The sequence below is a fragment of the Oncorhynchus nerka genome, linkage group LG18 (genome assembly GCF_034236695.1).
Source record: "Oncorhynchus nerka isolate Pitt River linkage group LG18, Oner_Uvic_2.0, whole genome shotgun sequence".
Taxonomy (NCBI): domain Eukaryota; kingdom Metazoa; phylum Chordata; class Actinopteri; order Salmoniformes; family Salmonidae; genus Oncorhynchus; species Oncorhynchus nerka.
In genome coordinates, this window is record NC_088413.1 from 38,542,239 (window position 1) to 38,560,962 (window position 18,724).

Consider the following 18,724-nt stretch of genomic DNA (forward strand, 5'->3'; position numbering starts at 1 on the left):
CATTTCAGGGCGATATTTCTGTCTGTTCAGGGGACCCCTTTTGGCTCAAGAGCACACCAGTGGCAAGTTATGTGTGACCTCTTTAGATCCTCTTTATATCTATACAGTACATGGCAGGTGTTGGTGGAGGTTACTTCTGTGATGTAATTGGACACCTTCTCAATCAATTGCTATCTAACATTCATTAAAACGTCCACCATGCAAACTAAGAGCTCTTGTTTTTGTGTGCCTACAAAGTACAATTGACAACTGGGACTTTTCTTGATAATGGATTTATTTGACAATAGAAAATGTATCATATTGTAACTGAAAACAGATCTTAAATATTGATGTGCCGATCCCTGAAAATTAAACAAAAAAAGAAACACTTAAATGGAAGTACAGTATATTCCTGATATGAATACATTTCAGATTTTCAGTTGAAAATATGTCTCCTTCCCATATTAAAAACCTGGAAATGGCTCTAATGTTACCCTACCTCAATTTTCCTTGCCCCCCCACATACAATTCTATTGCTCAAACAGGAATGAGAAGTTGGGACGACCCTGTAAAAAATGTTTAGCATGATGACATGATAACAAGAACAATATATGTTTCATATCACATGTTAATCTATATAGACAATGTATACATACTATAATATATTATATTAGTATGGTTATAGTCATAGTATAAGAAGTAGAGGTCATACCTCGTCTATGCCAGGGTCAACTGTGTCTCCACGGTGATCTGGTGGAGGGTTGGCAGCCTCTGTCTGGAATCTTTTAGGCCATGTCTATCAACACAAAAATAGTTGGATATCATACAGCACAGTCTCCATCAGCAGCCCTCACAGAGGCCACATTAATGTTATCCGTCCGTACATGATTCAAACACAGTAGTAAGAGATGATTTACCTTTCCTGGTGCCTGAGGTTGAGCAGCCTGTTGCAATTTTGAAAGGGAAAATAATAATAATTAAGATACTCTGTCTGGCCTATAAAATGATTGTTAGTTTAAAATGAAACCAAAATCATGAAATGACGACATACTATCGGTTCATTGTCTCTAATTTCCTTTCTTTTGAGAATATTTCACCACACTTCAAACTGCCACAGTCAACTTTTGTATTCTCCTGGAACCGTGCCGCTTATGCATAGATTAATTGAAATTAATTGGAGCGTCTCACACTCTGCAAAAGTCATGTATCTAGTGTAGCAGGCCAGTATCAGGGGAAGGGAGGACACACCGATCTAATGACCACTCCTCACCTGTAGTGGGAGCTGTGGTTTCTGAGGGGTCTTCTCCGAGTTCTGCTGGTTCTGCCCGTTCACCTGGTTCTGGTTAGGCTGGGGGTAGTTGGGGTAACCATAAGACGTGTAGTAGGGGTTGCCCTAGGGAAGATACACTTGTGAAAGTTAAGAGTCGTAAACGATCAAAAAGTATGATGTGTTTTGCATCATGTTATTCAAAACGCATCATCTAGCTTTTTAAGTGCTTTATCTTAACTTGACATACACACTTTGTGGGGACCATATCAACAGTGGACTAATTAACACAATTCAACACAAAATGGGGGGTAAAGTGATCCTTTAATATGAATAAAGAGTATATATCATTTCTTACAGTGAATACCAGATGCACATTGAGGAACAAATCACATCGAAAGAGAAACTCCACTGTACCTGCATTCTTGGTTGCTGGGGAAATGAAAAGGATGGGTAGTACTGAGGGAACTGGGGAACCCCCTTCAGGAAAATATCAAAGAAATACAACTTCAATCAATACTGGAAATTACCTGACACATGGTATTTCATTGACTTACATTTGTATAAAAACAGACAAACTGACTTCAGGAAATACACATGTCTATTCATTAGTAAAAGCTGGGAAGCCTTTTGTCATTGGTATCCATCGAATACATTGGTATTTCAATGAATTTGTGTATAAACATACATAGACTAACTGACTGATCTACCTGTGCAGGGTTTTGAGGTTGCTGGTGGTTAATTTGGATATTGTGGTTGTTGGGGTCCTGGGAGGCCCCAGGATGCTCCTGTTGGGCATTGGTGTACAGCACGGGGGGCAGCTGGTTCCCCTGTGTAGGGAACGTCTTCTGGGGGCCGAAAGGGCCTCCCACCTGGGGGTTAAAGTTCACCATCTGGGGGAGACCCAGTTCAGGTTGCTGCTGGATCACGTACTGGGGCATGAACGGAGACGCCTGAGCAAACAAGGTTGGGTAAAGAAATCTGTCTCTGACCTAAGATCATGTCAAAGCTTTGCTGACCGAAGTTGTTCAAGTGGTGATGAGCAATTGAATGAACAATTCAGCTGATGTGCCAAAGCTGAAAATTAGTGTAGTTCAAGGTGTAGTGGGAATGGAAGCTGCTCCTGAAATACATTACTGGAGACCATTTTAAACTATTATGCCGTCTACAAATGTGGCTAATGATATCAATCATTTTGTTCTACAGTATGTCTTTAGCATTATCATGGCTAATGATTTCTATCTCGATTGAGTTTGATTGGATTGGTTCAGTACCTGCATTTGTCTTTGCCCAAAGCCTACACCTGTCAGGGTCAGTCCATTGAATCGCAAGATCTGTAAAGGATGGATGAGCAGACAGAAAATGTTTCTAACAAACATTACTCTACATTGCATTGTATTTTACTAAACATCAATTTAAAAGGCAAAAATAATGAACTACAAATGCAATGTCAAGAGTTGCAGACAAAAACATATGGGGCAATTCAATGTACCTCATTGCTGTTACTTGCGAGGATTCCAAATTGCTGTTGATATAACTTTAAAAAAGCAACAAAAACAGATTGTTATGATTCATTTTTAAGTGTAGTGCTATAAATGACGGAATATTCAAGTAACGTGTGAAACTCACAGGAAGTGAAAGGCTAGCACCAAAAAGGCAGACCAAAACAGTTACAGTCTGCAGCTTCATGATATCCTACAAAAAAAGACAGAACAGATGTTGTTGATTATCTGACATTTCAATACATGTTACCATCTTGAGCATATTGTATGTGATACAAACTTATTTTTAACTGTTTTTGTTGACACAAAAGCAAGTGATAGCCCATGACAGTGTTACCTTATCAGAGAACGCCAGCTCAGTCCGTCTTCCTTTTTTCCTGTGTGATCTTTATATCTCCGTGCAGCCTACTGTGTCTCTCCTACTTTTAAACTATCTCTATCTTCCCATTGGAGCTGTCATGTCCCAAACACACACAGACTATGGTTAATATGACGCATAGGCTCTTTGAGATGACATCACTCTCAGACTCAGACAGTTACGGTGCAGGTATATGCAGCTGTATCATTATGGACTGACCATAAGTCAAAATGAATCTCATGGCTGGACATTATCTATCAGGGGTGTCATACTCCATTTCTCATGTTGTTGTCTAATATGTTGACTCTACAGTATGTGACACAGACTAGGTGGATAACAGTCAACTCTTCTCCCATTATTCCAATGGGTATTCTGCCCCTACAGTATGTTCACAATATATACATCATCTCCTATTATACTTCACTTTCCCTATATTAGCCAAAAGACCCTTGAACTCAATGCCTATTATGTAAACGATGGATCTGCATTTTTTTGTAAACCTTTCAGAGAGACCTGTGATTATAATGTGTCATTGAAAGAGAGTTTGCTGCAGGTGGTCAAGAGTTTTCAGACAGATGATTTTGTCTATGGACTGGTGTGGGGTTGATATGTGTAAATGGAAGTATTTTGATTGACATTTTCAGTGTTGATTGTGTCCTGTAAATAAGGTATTATAGGCAGGTAGCTGTAAGGCTGCTGAACTGGCAACAGGAGGGCTGCTGAACTGGCAACAGGAGGGCTGCTGGTTTTAGATCCTAACCGCCATCATTTGGTTAGGATAAAACCAATCTCTAAAAGAGATTGAGGAAGTGTGAGACGTGCCATCTACAGGAGAACACTTGCCCTTGTTCTTCATCAGGCCCAGTTCCCCTCAGTTTTAGTTCTATGTCCCTATATAAAAATAGCCCAAAAAGTTTAAATGATTAAGTGACAGGTTGGTGCAAAATCTGTATCTCCACTGTTCTGTGTCAGCAGAGCGGACAGAGAGCATGGGGTGTGTGTATGTGTGTGTGTGTGTGTGGGGCCAAAGTACCCAACCAAGACAAAAGATGGAGGAGAGTGATGAGCAGCAGCATCAAACCAACGAGGCCACCGTTGGCCACCAATCTCCAGCTAGCTTCGCAGGCAGAGCCTACCCACCCTTCCACAAGCACTGCCAGGATATTGGCTCCACAGCCCCCTCCACCTCTGACTGTTCCTGACAATCTTGGAACAGAGGAGCCAGCCCAGGTTAATCTAGAACAACCCTAGCCGCAGGTTCTGTCCAAAAACTCTCATTAAATAGCATTTGGTTCATAGGAAGAGTTTCTGGAATACTGGGTTACTGCAGAATTCAATGTAAATCCAATGCAAGATCCCAAATGATGCCCATGGGTATAGTTACAGATCGGTATGTTTCATCATAAAAATAGATACATTCTATTATGGTTTTCCTGGTTGTAAATGGAACTGTGAGTATTGGAAACATGTTCATGGTAGGCTGGCATTGCTTAATTGATCACGTTGGGTTGAATTTAATCCACAGAAGTGTATTGTGCCATATCACGTGTTGCTGTACACATGAGTGGCATGATTTTCCATGTCTGAAGTCTTTTTTGGGGGGGGCAAGACAGCGCTGCATGGCTGCTTCTCACTGTAGTAGGTTGTAGTCTATATTTTGGTTATTCGGATCTCCATTCGCCTGTTTACTGTGTTTGGTTACTGTTAATGTAACCAGTCTAAATATAAATTGTTTCATGTCTTTATCCATCTGATAGTTTGGTTACTGTTAATGTAACCGGTCTAAATATAGATTGTGTCATGTCTTTATCCATCTGATAGTTTGGTTACTGTTAATGTAACCAGTCTAAATATAGATTGTGTCATGTCTTTATCCATCTGATATTTTCTCTACCAGGCCTACTTGGTACAGTTGTTTTGTTCTGCTCTCATTCATTTGTTTTTGTATTCACAGTTTAGCAGTATTCTAAGCCAAACTGTTATTAAGTATTTGTGTTTGCATGCATAAATAAATAACTAGGCTACTACTTTCAGCATTTGGATTGCATTATCTTGGTAAGACAGCTGTGTGTATGGCTGAATTCACATAGGTTGTTTGTAATAGGTGAATGACCCTATCTATCGTGTAGCCTATATTCATTACCAAAGTGTAATTGCTTTAGTGTGTAGGGCGCTGTCCATTGTGCAGATACATTGCAGTGGGGACAGGCTACAGATTTTGCTCCTTCCTGTCACTTCAAAAGAACTCATTCAATGGTCTCAGTCTTAGCATTTGAACTTTATGTTTATTGTGGTATAGCGTGATATAAGCAGAATTCAATATAATTCCATTGCAAGAACCCCACAAAATTGTGCCTCCTCCCTGATTTCAACTGCCCCCTTAGTCACTTTTTCATGGCACTGCGTCTGTTCTTGATAGAGCCCTGGAGTCACTTGTAGCCTGTCTATGTACTTCTTCACCAACAGTTTCTGCACTTTCTCCGGTCCTCACAAATGATTAAACGTCTGGTTTCCTGGACAGAAATTCAACCTAGTCCTGGACTAAAAGGCATACTCAGTGGAGATTCTCCATTGAAAGTGCTTCTTATGGAGTAAACTTAATCTGAGTCCGGTAAACTGGGCTCATAATATGCATTTCATTCTGCCACTAGATGACAATATTGGCCAAAAGTAGATTCTAGAAATCCTGGCAACATGCCATACATTTGCATGATAAACATAGAAGGGACAAAAATCAACCCCTTTCATGGGGTGGAAAACCATTTCAAACCAAACAAGCAAACAACTTTTATGAAGGCTAATAGTCATGTTTATTGATATTTTAACAAATATACATGGACAGAGGCAGGTAGCCTAGTGGTTAGAGTGTTGGGCCAGTAACCGAAAGGTTTCTAGATCGAATCCCTGAGCTGATAAGGTTAAAAAATCTATCGTTCTGCCCCTAAACAAGGCAATTAACCCACTGTTCCTAATTCGCCATTGTAAATAAGAACTTGTTCTTAACTAACTGGCATAAGATCTGCATGTATACAATCTTAGAAGACAATATACGTTGTCATTTAGCAGATGCTCTTATCCAGAGCGATTAACAGGAGAAACTAGGGTTAAGTGTCTTGCTCAAGGGCACATCGACCGATTTTTCACCAAGTTGGCTCAGGAATTCGAACCAGGAACCGTTTGGTTAATGGCCGCAAGCTCTTAACCGCTATGGTATCTGATATGATTAACTTAAAGCGCTGTGGACAATTTGGTGAAATTCCCGTGTCCATGTTCTAGAGCAGACACCTGTAAATAAATGGCAAAGATAGTTCTTGTTTATCATTTTTTTTCAATAATGAGATATTGCACAATACCACAAATGTAAGCAGATTGTTTGTATTTTGATGTATACCTTGTTCCAATCCAATTTGTCCACTCTAAACTTGAATATTGTCTAAACAAGTAGTTGGGGATGGAGTTGTGGTTGTCTCAGTTGAAATCTGAATGAGAAAAGATAGCCAACAAGTATAAATACAAATCATTAAAACCCTTCTGATAAACAGGAGCTATCTTGTCGTTTATAAGTTCATAACACATTCATAACCCATACATAACACATTCATAACCCATACATAACACATTCATAACCCATACATAACACATTCATAAGCAGTAGTTAAGCATTTCATAACTAATGTATGTATCAGATTAAATGTGCATAATTCTCTACCTGAATGTCCAAATCAGGTTTCATGGTGTGAGCCCTCCTTATCAGAAAGCGCTAAAGGTGAAAATCGTATGAACAAACGCATATTAGCTAGATTCCTTTCCTTACACAGAGTTAATTACATATTGAGATACACTATTGACCATGAGGCACGTGCACTGTACAGTCAGTGACCATTACTGTACCTTGAATCTTCTCACTGGCTCTGCTTGTGGAGGACCCTGCTGTGACTGCTGCATCAAGGGAATCCCACCTGCACCTTGGACTCCCTAACCAGAAGGAAGAGTTATTATTATACATTTATTATAAATTGTAAATGATGGAATGCTCAAAATGTTCAAAAAAAATGTATTCATGTATTTTCCTGGTATGTAATACCCTCTCGCCCTCCGGTGATCATGTCGCATTCACGTCAAGTCGGAAACTCAGGACCTCCGAGTTAAAATTAACATAAGTTATTTGCGTAGAGCTTCCTATTGGTTAATTCTGATACCTCCCAAGTAGGAAACTCACATTCCAACTCTTCCGCCTAGGTTAGCAAATTTGAAATGTCAGCGTTTCCCAGTTTCCGACATCAAATGAACACAGCATAAGTTTGAATACATAGAGTCGACTATACCATGACTTGCTGTTGTGTAGGATTCATTCCTGTCATTTGAGGGACGCCCATGTAGTAAGGCAGCTGTTTAAGGGAGAATTGACATATTAATTACTGCAAAGCATTTCCCATTGTTTCTTCTCATATAATACCATAACAACATCAAAAGACAAAAACATCATGTGCAATATAAACATGCAGGTCAAAAATGTGCAAAATGTATTTTCCATTTTTAGATCTCATAAAATGTTAAAATAACAGAAAATAATATATGTAGCAGAATAAGAGTATGAAAGTGTATTTATTTTGATTCATACCCCATTAGCTGGTGGGCCAGGATACTGGTACTGCCCAGGGAAGTTAGGGAACGGTTGAGGCTGCTGCATCCCGACATTTGAGAATCCATAGGGACCAGCGGGGACAGCTTGGGGCTGCATGACATAAGTGGGGACACCTGGAACCATCTGTATGAGTGAGGGGAGAAAGTCGTGCCAAATTATTGAGCACTTAGATAAAAATATTATTTTCCCTCATTTCTCCCTAATACACAATTGACTGTCTGTTGCATAAACTGTTATGTGAAATTATTTATAAAAAGATGTATAAGTAGTTTAAAAACAGTTACTTATTTGTTTATCCATCTGTAGTGAACAGTTACAGTATAATACATTTCTTGAAATAGAATGAAAATGCAAACAGAGATATTGATGACTGACCTGGGCAAACATAGGCTGCCCAATCAACCCAGTGCCACCAGTGAGGCCAGGGTTCAGGCCCCCCACCACCAGTCCAGGGTTAACCCCAGACACAACTCCACCATTTAGACCTCCCAGCAGCCTCAGCTTCTGAGAAACGGCAAAAATAGATATGATATGACCTTTAATTCTATCAACAGCTTCTTCTGAAGTGTGCTCTCATTCAATACTTCCCATCAACCTTATAGCATTGGATTGGTGAAGGATAAATATGTTTTTAGTGTCCAGCATCCTACCTTGCCAGCATTGACCTAAAAAGAGATCATTGAGAAAAAAAATATTGGCTGAGTCATTTTGAACGCTAACATTAGATGTTGTACATTGTTGTGTGATGATCATGTGATATACTCACATTGAAGATGGTGGCCATGAAGGCTACAAAAAGAAGAAGCTTCATTTTGCAATCTGGAATCTTGACAGACAGACCACAAATGTGATTACTGTTGCTAAGCTACTGGGGCTACTGTACTATATACATTATATAGATTATTTGCTGCTAACAAAATTATCAAATCATATATAATGTTTGAATATGAAGGCAAAAATACAGACCTTAAGGTGGTGAAAATGGTTTCGTTTCAGGTGCTGTCCTCCAAGCAGTATTCTCAGTTGCCCTCTGACATTTGAACATAGCCTTTTATTGACATTTGATCTTCTAAAGTAACCAATTAGAACAGAGCCCAGAAATGAGAAATCTTCATGTTGGTCACCTAATGCACATAATAACAGAAGGGACCAAATTAAAATAAAGCCAAAGGCATTGTGTGGTTTTAATCTTCAATGACACCAATACCTCGTCCCCAAAATTAGATCATTGTCCATTGTTCCAAATATTACTAAGTGACCACTAGTGACCGCAGTAGGACCGTGAAAGGTCACAAACAGATTAGACAACCAGGTTGTAATCCTGGAGCCCCGTGACCTAAGTAAAGCATGAAATCCACATGGGTAAAGAATCTAAGAATGCAAATCAACATAATATGTTTGTAGATTGCATCTGTATACATTTAACTATATGTACTATCACAATTGTTGTGGTTTTAACAAATAATGTACTCATGTACTTATGTACACCCTTAAGCAGGGTAAATGCATACTGTACTTATTGCTTCCTAAAGAGATTGTGAACGGACTTGTGACATTGTTAAACCTTAAACTGCCTATTTTCTTTCACATGCTGTAACAGCCATACACGTATGCATATGTTCACAGGACCCATGCTTAGTTACGACACTTCTCCATTGTGATTGGATAGGAAGGGTGTCATGCAGCTTATAGGTTGTCTGAGATTGGTGTATCCGACTACAGTATTATAGGTAAATACCACCTAGGTGAGTCTGTGGCTTTATTGTGGTAATAGAATCTTATGTCGTTTGTGAAGTATGAGACCAAATGCCCCTACTTTGTTTTAATTATATGTTACGACTAATGACTCATCCTTTTTGGTTATACACACATATTGAAAAACAGTTAGACTATTGTCCAAAATATTATAGAATATAATACGTTTTTTGATTAAAAAATGTCCCATAGTATGGTTCAATCCATAATGGCTTGTGTTTGTCTTGAACATCTTACTGAAAATGTGAAACATTTTAGTGACATATTTGTGGGTTCATGAATGAATGGGCAGGGAAAGTTCATAATGCAGTATGTGAACTTCACGGTCGTACGAAAGCATGTGCAGCTTGTTCATTGCATAGGAGTAATATTCTATGAAATCAGTGATCATTTTTAACATTTTGCACAAGGAGAGTTTTTAAAGATATTTAAGTGCCACGAAACTGTTCGAATTAGAGCACTCAAAACATAATGTGAGAAAATGCTTAGTAGGAAGCAAGAGGGTAAAATTGACTGGTCACTTGTGCTGGACAGTATACGGGTAGACAGTGCCTGTGAAGCCTTTGAAGTCAGTAGTGATGTTGGACGGGCGGGCAGGTGCAGGCAGCGATTGGTTGAAGAGCATGCATTTAGTTTTACTTGTATTTAAGAGCAATTGGAGTCCACAGAAGGATAGTTGTATGGCACTGAAGCTCGACTGGAGGGTTGTTAACACAATGTCCAAAGAAGGGCCAGAAGTATTCAGAATGGTGTCGTCTGCTTAGAGGTGGATCAGAGACTCACCAGCAGCAAGAGCGACATCATTGATGTATACAGAGAAGAGAGTCGGTCCAAGAATTGAACCCTGTGGCACCCCCATGGAGACTGCCAGAGGCCCGGACAACAGGCCCTCCGACTTGACACACTGAATTCTATCAGAGAAGTAGTTGGTGAACCAGGCAAGGCAATCATTTGAGAAACCAAGGCTATTGAGTCTGCCGATGAGGATGTGGTGATTGACAGAGTCGAAAGCCTTGGCCAGGTCAATGAATACGGCTGCACAATATTGTTTCTTATCGATGGCGGTTAAGATATCGTTTAGGACCTTGAGCGTGGCTGAGGTGCACCCATGACCAGCTCTGAAACCAGATTGCATAGCGGAGAAGGTATGGTGGGATTCGAAATGGTCGGTAATCTGTTTGTTGACTTAGCTTTCGAAGACCTTAGAAAGGCAGGGTCGGATAGATATAGGTCTGTAGCAGTTTGGGTCAAGAGTGTCCCCTCCTTTGAAGAGGGGGATGACCGCAGCTGCTTTCCAATCTTTGGGAATCTCAGACGACACGAAAGAGAGGTTGAACAGGCTAGTAATAGGGGTTGCAACAATTTCTGCAGATAATTTTAGAAAGAAAGGGTCCAGATTGTCTAGCCCGGCTGATTTGTAGGGATCCAGATTTTGCAGCTCTTTCAGAACATCAGCTGACTGGATTTGGGAGAAGGAGAAATGGGGAAGGCTTTGGCGAGTTGATGTGGGGGGTGCAGTGCTGTTGACCGGGGTAGGGGTAGCCAGGTGGAAAGCATGGCCAGCCGTAGAAAAATTCTTATTGAAATTCTCAGCCAAACTCTTTTTCTTTTGCAAAGGTAGCAACAGCCAAAGTAGCCAGAATGCTAGCAGAGCTTGAATGCTCCAAAGCCACAGGCCTGGATAATATTCCTGCAAGGATTCTTAGAGATTCTGCTGAGCAAATTGCCCTTGTATTAGGCATATCACTAATCTCTCTCTTGAACAATACCTCTGTATAAGAAGAGGATAATGTCACGCCCTGAGCCCTTGGCTCTCTATGATGTTGTAGGTCAGAGCGTGACTAGGGGGTATTCTATACTTTTAATTTCTATGTTGGTGCTCTTGGTATGGTTCCCAATAAGAGGCAGCTGATGTTTGTTGTCTCATACTTAAGTTCTCCATTGTTCCCACCTGGGTTGTAGGATATTGTTTGTGTTAGTGTGTTTAGCACTACGGCTTTCACGGTCGTTTTATGTTTGTTTATGGTTTTGGTAGTTCCACTTTGGATGTGGAACACTAAAGATGTGGAACTCAAATAACGCTGCGCCTTGGTCCGTCCTTGTTAACGACCGTGACAGATAAAGTCTGACCCTGGGAATTATAGGCCTATCTTCAGTATAACATCAAAGATCCTGTAGAGAGTTGTACATGAGCAAATGCATGAATATGTCAACAAAGTCTAACCTTTGATTTTCAGTAAGGGTTTAGAAAAACATACTCATGTTTGCTTTACTTACTATCTCTGCACTTAAGTAAAACTGAGGCAATTATTTTTTTGGTCCAGACCTTGTGTACCTCCTCTGGAGACAGAGTGGATATAGCGGGTGAGGTGCTGACTACCAGAACCTGTGTTAGCTATCTGGGATGCATCCTTGATGGAAGCTTTGGGGCATGGTCACTAAAGTGTTAGGGAAGGTTAATGCCAGGACCATATTTTTTTGCTAGAAAGTCCAAGCTGCTTGATAATGACTCCATTTTGACTACACTACTAGTACTTCCTGGTTTGAGGGCTTATCTAAGCTTTTGAAGGGGAAGCTCCAGATAGCCCAGAATAAGCTGATCAGGGTACAACGTAACTGCAATGATGAGATAGATGTTGATCTTCTTTGTTTTTATGTTTTATTATCTCTCTGCCATACTGTGATCAACCGTGTTCGATCTTGCCTAGCTCAGAGAAATTAAGGCTGGCTATAACCAGAATAGAAAGAGTGGGAGGCCCCGGTTCACAACTGAGCAAGAGGGGAAGTACATTAGAGTGTCTAGTTTGAAAAACAGATGCTTCACACGTCCTCAAATGGCAGCTTCATTAAATAGTACCCGTAAAACACCAGTCTCAACTTCAACAGTGAAGAGGTGACTCCGGGAGGCTGGTGTTCTTTTGCCCATCCTAATCTTTTCTTTTTATTGGCCAGTCTGAGATATGGATTTTTTCTTTGCAACTCTGCCTATATGGCCAACATCCCGGAGTCGCCTCTTCACTGTTGACGTTGAGACTGGTGTTTTGCGGGTACTATTTAATGAAGCTGCCAGTTGAGGACTTGTGAGGCGTCTGTTTTTCAAACTAGACACTAATGTACTTGTCCTCTTGCTCAGTTGTGAACCGGGGCCTCCCACTCTTTCTTTTCTGGTTAGAGTCAGTTTGTGCTGTTCTGTGAAGGGAGTAGTACACGGCGTTATACGAGATCTTCAGTTTCTTGGCAATTTCTCACATGGAATAGACTTCATTTCTCCGAACAAGAATAGTCTTACGAGTTTCAGAAGAAAGGTATTTGTTTCTGGCCATTTTGAGCCTGTAATCGAACCCACAAATGCTGATGCTCCAGATACTCAACTAGTCTAAAGAAGGCCAGGTTTTATTGCTTCTTTAATCAGAAAAACAGTTTTCAGCTGTGCTAACATAATCGCAAAAGTGTTTTCTAATGATCAATTAGCCTTTTAGAATGATAAACTTGGATTAGCTAACCCAATGTGCCATTGGAACACAGGAGTGATGGTTGCTGATAATGGCCTCTGTACGCCTATATAGATATTCCATAAAACATTTGCCGTTTCCAGCTACAATTGTCATTTACAACATTAACATGTCTACACTGTATTTCTGATCAAGTTGATGTTTTTTTAATGGACATTTGTTTTTGCTTTTCTTTCAAATACAAGGACATTTCTAAGTGATCCCAAACTTTTGAACGGCAGTGTACATGTTCAAAAAAGGGAGAAATATTTGTATCGGGGTCCACCTGACATTTTAATACTCTTCTCTTAGTCATTCTGATCTATACAATATATTTCTACATATAGAATATATTTCTATCCATCTGAATGTTCTGTAAAGTTGTTACCCTCATCAACCAGGCATCTATGATGCCAGTTGTCACGCCCTGGTCTAAGTATTTTGTGTTTTCTTTATGTATTGGGTCAGGCCAGGGTGTGGCATGGGGTTTTTGTATTGTGGTGTGTTTTGTCTTGGGGTTTTGGTGTGTATGTATTGGGATTGTAGCTAGTGGGGTTATCTAGCAAAGTCTATGGCTGTCTGGAGTGGTTCTCAATCAGAGGCAGGTGTTTATCGTTGTCTCTGATTGGGAACCATATTTAGGCAGCCATATTCTTTGAGTTTGTCGTGGGTGATTGTCCTTAGTGTCTTTGTTCCTGTGTTGGTTGACAAGTATAGGTTGTTTCGGTTTTCGTTACGTTTATTGTTTTGTAGTGTTTGTGTTATTTCGTGTTTAAGTTTGTTTGATTGAACATGGATCGCAATCTACACGCTGCGTTTTGGTCCGACTCTCCTTCACCACACCTAGAAAACCGTTACACCAGTCTTGTGTTGCCCCCGCTGTTGTGTTGGCATTTAGTGAGAATTTGGTTTAGACAACAGTGGTGTTTCATTCAGCTATCAATGAGTCTTAGGGAATTTCCTCTCCAACACCAAATTAACAATACCTATCTAGATCTCTCCCATATTCCCAAGAAAGCAGTTTCTTCTGGTCAATGGTCACTTATGTGTGTAATTATCAATCACAATAGTTTAATAGGGAATGAATAGCAATTAGATTGCAGGACATGGAGAGATAGAACGTGCAAAGATTGACATCCATTTAATAAATGTATTCAAAGACATCAGCTGTGATAACATCATTTCCAGTATATCGGGAACGCCGTTACAAAACATGTATATGGACACATAGTCGAGATACAGTCAGACCTGTCTGTTAATCTAGTTTTAGTTTTTGTCAAAGGAGACTGGAATAACACTTTTCTTTCATCAAGTTTATTCAGAGATATATTTTGAAGTAAGGGGGGCAAACAAGAAGGCAACACAGCAAGTTAAAGTAGCGCACCCAGGAATTGAACCCCCGCCTGTGGAGGTCATTTGTCATCTGGAATTGGCAGCTTGACGAGATTCTGGTATTTGATATTACAGGTTATATAGTTAATTTTGGGTTGCACAATTCTGTCAACTTTCCCACTTTCCACACATCCCAGTTACCAGAATTTTGCAACCCTAGTTAGAATGCTGTCCAGGTTTGAGATGCTCAGCCTCACTTCAGCATTCACTGGTGAGTCAGAGCCAGAGGATTCTTCCACCTCTCCAGTAGTCACCTTTGTCTGATGGGCAGAATGGAACATGATAGAAGCATTATTAGCTACTTTGTACATTTGTTATTGTTACCTCAAGTGTTATATTAACAACAAATGTATTGCTACAACCTTAGTTTATTAGTGACGTATTTAAATGCATGTTTCATGAAAATACATGTTTCTTGAAGTACATCTTGGACAAGTAAGCCTTGTCTGAGCCGTAACAGCCCATAGGGGTAGGAGACTAGAGTATGTCTTGATGTACAAGACGCTAGTCTTTTGCATGTACCAGACACTAGTTGTCGCAAGGCCTTACCCGCAATACATCTCCTTAATGCTGAGTGCCAAGAAGAGAGGCATCAGTTCCCATTTTTAGAGTCTTTGGTTTGGCTTGACTGTGGGTTGAACACCCACCCTTCCAATCTCAGAGTGGACACTAATCGAAGACAGTATAGATTAAAGATTGGAAAAACAGTATCTGCCTATAGGCAATGTCATGGCGACTTTGGCTAGCTAAACTCATGTTCAGAAACAGGTAATCGGGTCTAACAGCCTTCTGCGGTCGAACTGTGCATGTCCAGGCCATCAAATCAAAGGCACTCCTTCGTTTATAAAGTTATTTTTGACGAAAAAAATGAAAAAGTGTCTATTTGTCACTTCCACTAGGTTGGAGTTATAACGTGTTGAACTTAAGAAATTGGCTCGAATCTAGGTTGTCCTTTACATTAATAGAAAATTAGCGATGGAAACATTTTTAAAAACTTCTCTCATTGACTTCTCAAACCCCAAACCCCGCTCTGGTCTGCTTGGTCTGTTTCGCAAGCGTTCCCGGATGACACGCGATGTTGCGCCTCTGGATTTAGAAACTCTGTGCTCTAACCACAAGGCCACTGAGTTGCCTCATGTTTCATGAGAAAACGTCATTAAAACGTGAACAATGGATAAAGGTTCATTTGAGAGATGCCTTGGTAATTTGGAAATGAGTCATCTTTATTTGAGGGCAATTCATTCAAATACATGATGAGGGTTATAAGGGCAATCACACTGTCAGAAATGAAGTTAAGAGGAGGAATAACTGTGAGAATATACCAGTGGAGTATTTGTTCTTGTTGATGTGGCCATTCCATGGAAAGGGACAGAATGCTGTGAAAGGGATTTAAAATGAGAGAGCAGGTGAAACACTTGCAAAAGTATATCAAGGTCCATAATACATTTCTTTGTGACTGCGATGTAGTCTGTGCAATCTACAGTTGTGAGCACTAAAACCTTTTTATAATCTGGTGCCACAGTACATGTTTTTGTGACAAACTATTACTATACTTATGCCAAACTACTGTATATTATTGGATACTACAGTAGTTGTTCCTGCCAAAGCCAGCACCTGGATCTAGGCGCGCTCCTGTGCACAGGATTTTATATTGATGCATTGCTAGGACATGTTAGGGCCGTGTTGCACACACTTGCATTGTGGCAATTGTTCTACTAATACCACAGAACAACCCAATCTTATTCACCGGATACTTAAGCCATCTCCACTTAGCACAGTCAACCTGGGGAACTTTTTAGTGCCCTCAACTGTATGACTAACGAGTAGAGGTGGCCCATCATGTTACCTTGACTCTAGCTTTGCCTGCCTTCCCTCCAGCAGCTGGCTGCTGGATGTTGTTTCCTCCACCCACAGGAATAATCTGACAGGAGAGATTATGAGGAGAGGATGAGAGAGCCTGAATCACCATCATGGGTCATTGACATCAAGGTGTGAACACTGTTAAATGGGATGTATTTGGTGCATTGAGATATCTAGGTGTATGACACTATAAGACATACTACTGATACAACAGCAATGATATACCTGCATCAACATTGAAGCCTGGGGGCCTCCGATGCCATTTGCCTGTGGCAGAACTGCAAATAATGGTACAACCTGTAAAGATATGTTTACACAGTCACACTGTAACACAGATGATTTTCAATAGAAACTCCTGATATCTCTAGGCTTCTGGTAAATGTTAGAGAAGCGAAGTTGGACAAAGGAGACAAACCCCATTGGCTAGTTGAGGAAGCTGTCCCTGTTGTAGTGGTATGCCATTGGCTGCTCCCACCTGTTCTACAGGAAGTGCCCCACCCTGCTGAAGAGCACCAATGGGAACCAACTGGGGAATAGTTTAGACCAGGAGAAACAGTTTATATTAGAAATATGACATGTTAGAGAGGTAGCCCCATAGTACAGATGCTGGTTCAAAAGTTACTTTTTAAAATGCCTGTACTGCAGCACCAGTGCATCGTCTATATGACTCTCTAGTAAGTTTGCTTGCAATCATCTAACAAAAACCTATGTAATTAAATATATAAGTTAGATTTCTGAAATATGCCACTGATGGTGTAGTTATATTCACTTTGCAGTTAAAAAAAAAACCTGTGCTGCAGCGCAGGGACACTTTTTAACCACCCACACTGTATACGTACCTGTGCCAGAAAGGGTCGCCCATTTAAGGAAAGCCCATTCATAACCCCTGGGTTAACAGCATTACCGACCATGCCTCCATTCACAACTCCTCCATTGCCACCACCACCACCACCCTGGGGAGTAATGCACATTATCCTATTACTTAGCTCATGACTTAACTTCTCTCACTGAGTCATACTGTCCACACTATTTCTTTATACTGTATATGTATTGATACATTTCTGTGTATTATATTGTATTTATGTATAACATTATTGTAAAATATACTCTCAGTGATTGTAAAGAAGCTCAGAAAGTAAATGTATATTAAGACAATTTTATCAACAATATCTTATTGTTAAGATGTTTAAGAAACACACAATACCTCACCACTACCTGAAGACTGTCCTCCAGCCGCCACCTACAAATGAAACCAGGAAAGCACAGTGGACGCTATCAGACCTGGGTCTCAAATTCTTGAAAAATAATTTCAAATACTTTGTGCCTGTTTGAGCTTGCCTACATGTAGTTAAATTAACTTTAAAAAGTCCCAAAACTGGAAACCCTGAATCTGACAAATCTGGCACTACTAGCAAACTCGAGCAAACGCTCAATGTATTCGAAAGGATTTTCAAGTATTTGAACCCAGGTCTGGACGCTATGGTAGCTACAGTATTGAATAAATATTTAAATGTGTCTTACCAAGAGAGCCATTGTCTGAAAGATGATCCACAGCATACAAAACATGTTGCTCTGCTTTACCAAACAAAAAAGAAAATCAGAAAAGCATCTCATTGTTGGAAACATATAACCGATAGGAGCAATAACCCTGTGTCATGAATTTTCAATCAATACAAAATCAATACTTGAAATGTGATTAAATTGCATGAAGGCTGTTCCATGAAAATGGTTAAGTTGTCATCTGTCATACCTCTGTGAATGATGGCAGTTCTTCAGCTCACAAAGACACTTCTGAAGATGACATGTTGTTTCTAATTTTGCTCTTATAAAGAGCCACTTCCTCCATGTCCACTGGTAACAGTCCAATCAGAATACAGCTCTAAATGTTGATCTCACAATTGTGGCTTGCTGACCCAAAGAGGGCCTTATTCAAAATCACATGGATTGCAAAACCCAGACCAGGAATCTGAACCATATTATCATATTACGATTATGTCCTTATTATAAGCCTTTGTTGGATGAGTCAACTGTTCACCTGTGGTGGCTGTGTAAAATAGATGCCGGTTATTATTTTCATTTAAACTAAAAGAGACAAAGCATCACCACTGACGTGAAAGTGACATCACCAACCACAACTTATTACAGTTACTTCCCTATTATGTCATTGTACAGTACAAATGATCAAATAAGAATATAAAGAAGGCTTGAGTGTAATTCAGTGTAACCTAAAAACTAAATACTGGAGTAGTTTCTCTTCATTGTATAAATTTATCATAGTGCATGAAATAACTTTATTGATGACATTTTCCTCGTGGGGGGGGGGATCAATAAAGTTACATTCAATTCAATTGTGCATGAAGTAAAACAATCAAACAGGAATGTGATGAGATCCGATGAGGTCAACATTACTTTTATTAGAATGGTTAGTGAAGTAGCTATATATATCAGGCAAGACATAAAAAAACAGTTACAGCA

General features: G+C 40.0%; 2 protein-coding genes across 4 annotated transcripts; both read right to left on the reverse strand.

Moving 5' to 3' along the window:
* Positions 1-510: 510 nt before the first annotated feature.
* On the reverse strand, positions 511-3,161 carry LOC115146564 (activating signal cointegrator 1 complex subunit 2 homolog). The gene is made up of 9 exons (XM_065003266.1): positions 3,086-3,161; positions 2,876-2,941; positions 2,739-2,783; positions 2,521-2,580; positions 1,957-2,199; positions 1,664-1,726; positions 1,250-1,372; positions 897-923; positions 511-775 (listed from the first exon to the last, which is right to left on the reverse strand). The coding sequence occupies exons 2-9, from the start codon at positions 2,933-2,935 to the stop codon at positions 686-688; spliced, it is 711 nt and encodes a 236-aa protein (XP_064859338.1). The 5' UTR covers positions 2,936-2,941; positions 3,086-3,161; the 3' UTR covers positions 511-685.
* A 10,961-nt stretch (positions 3,162-14,122) lies between these two features.
* On the reverse strand, positions 14,123-18,052 carry LOC135561556 (uncharacterized). Of its 3 annotated transcripts, XR_010459556.1 has the most exons (10): positions 18,000-18,052; positions 17,771-17,821; positions 17,454-17,489; positions 17,089-17,202; positions 16,665-16,775; positions 16,475-16,546; positions 16,236-16,310; positions 15,712-15,765; positions 14,939-15,058; positions 14,560-14,649 (listed from the first exon to the last, which is right to left on the reverse strand). XR_010459556.1 is itself a non-coding variant. In XM_065003267.1 (9 exons), the coding sequence occupies exons 2-9, from the start codon at positions 17,813-17,815 to the stop codon at positions 14,527-14,529; spliced, it is 630 nt and encodes a 209-aa protein (XP_064859339.1). In that variant the 5' UTR covers positions 17,816-17,821; positions 18,000-18,052; the 3' UTR covers positions 14,123-14,526. The 3 variants fall into 3 exon arrangements, 2 of the variants coding, with proteins under 2 accessions (XP_064859339.1, XP_064859340.1); XM_065003267.1 differs by lacking the exon at positions 14,939-15,058 and having other exon boundaries at positions 14,123-14,649; XM_065003268.1 differs by lacking the exon at positions 14,939-15,058 and having other exon boundaries at positions 14,123-14,649; positions 17,771-17,824; positions 18,000-18,050.
* Between the last annotated feature and the right edge of the window lie 672 nt (positions 18,053-18,724).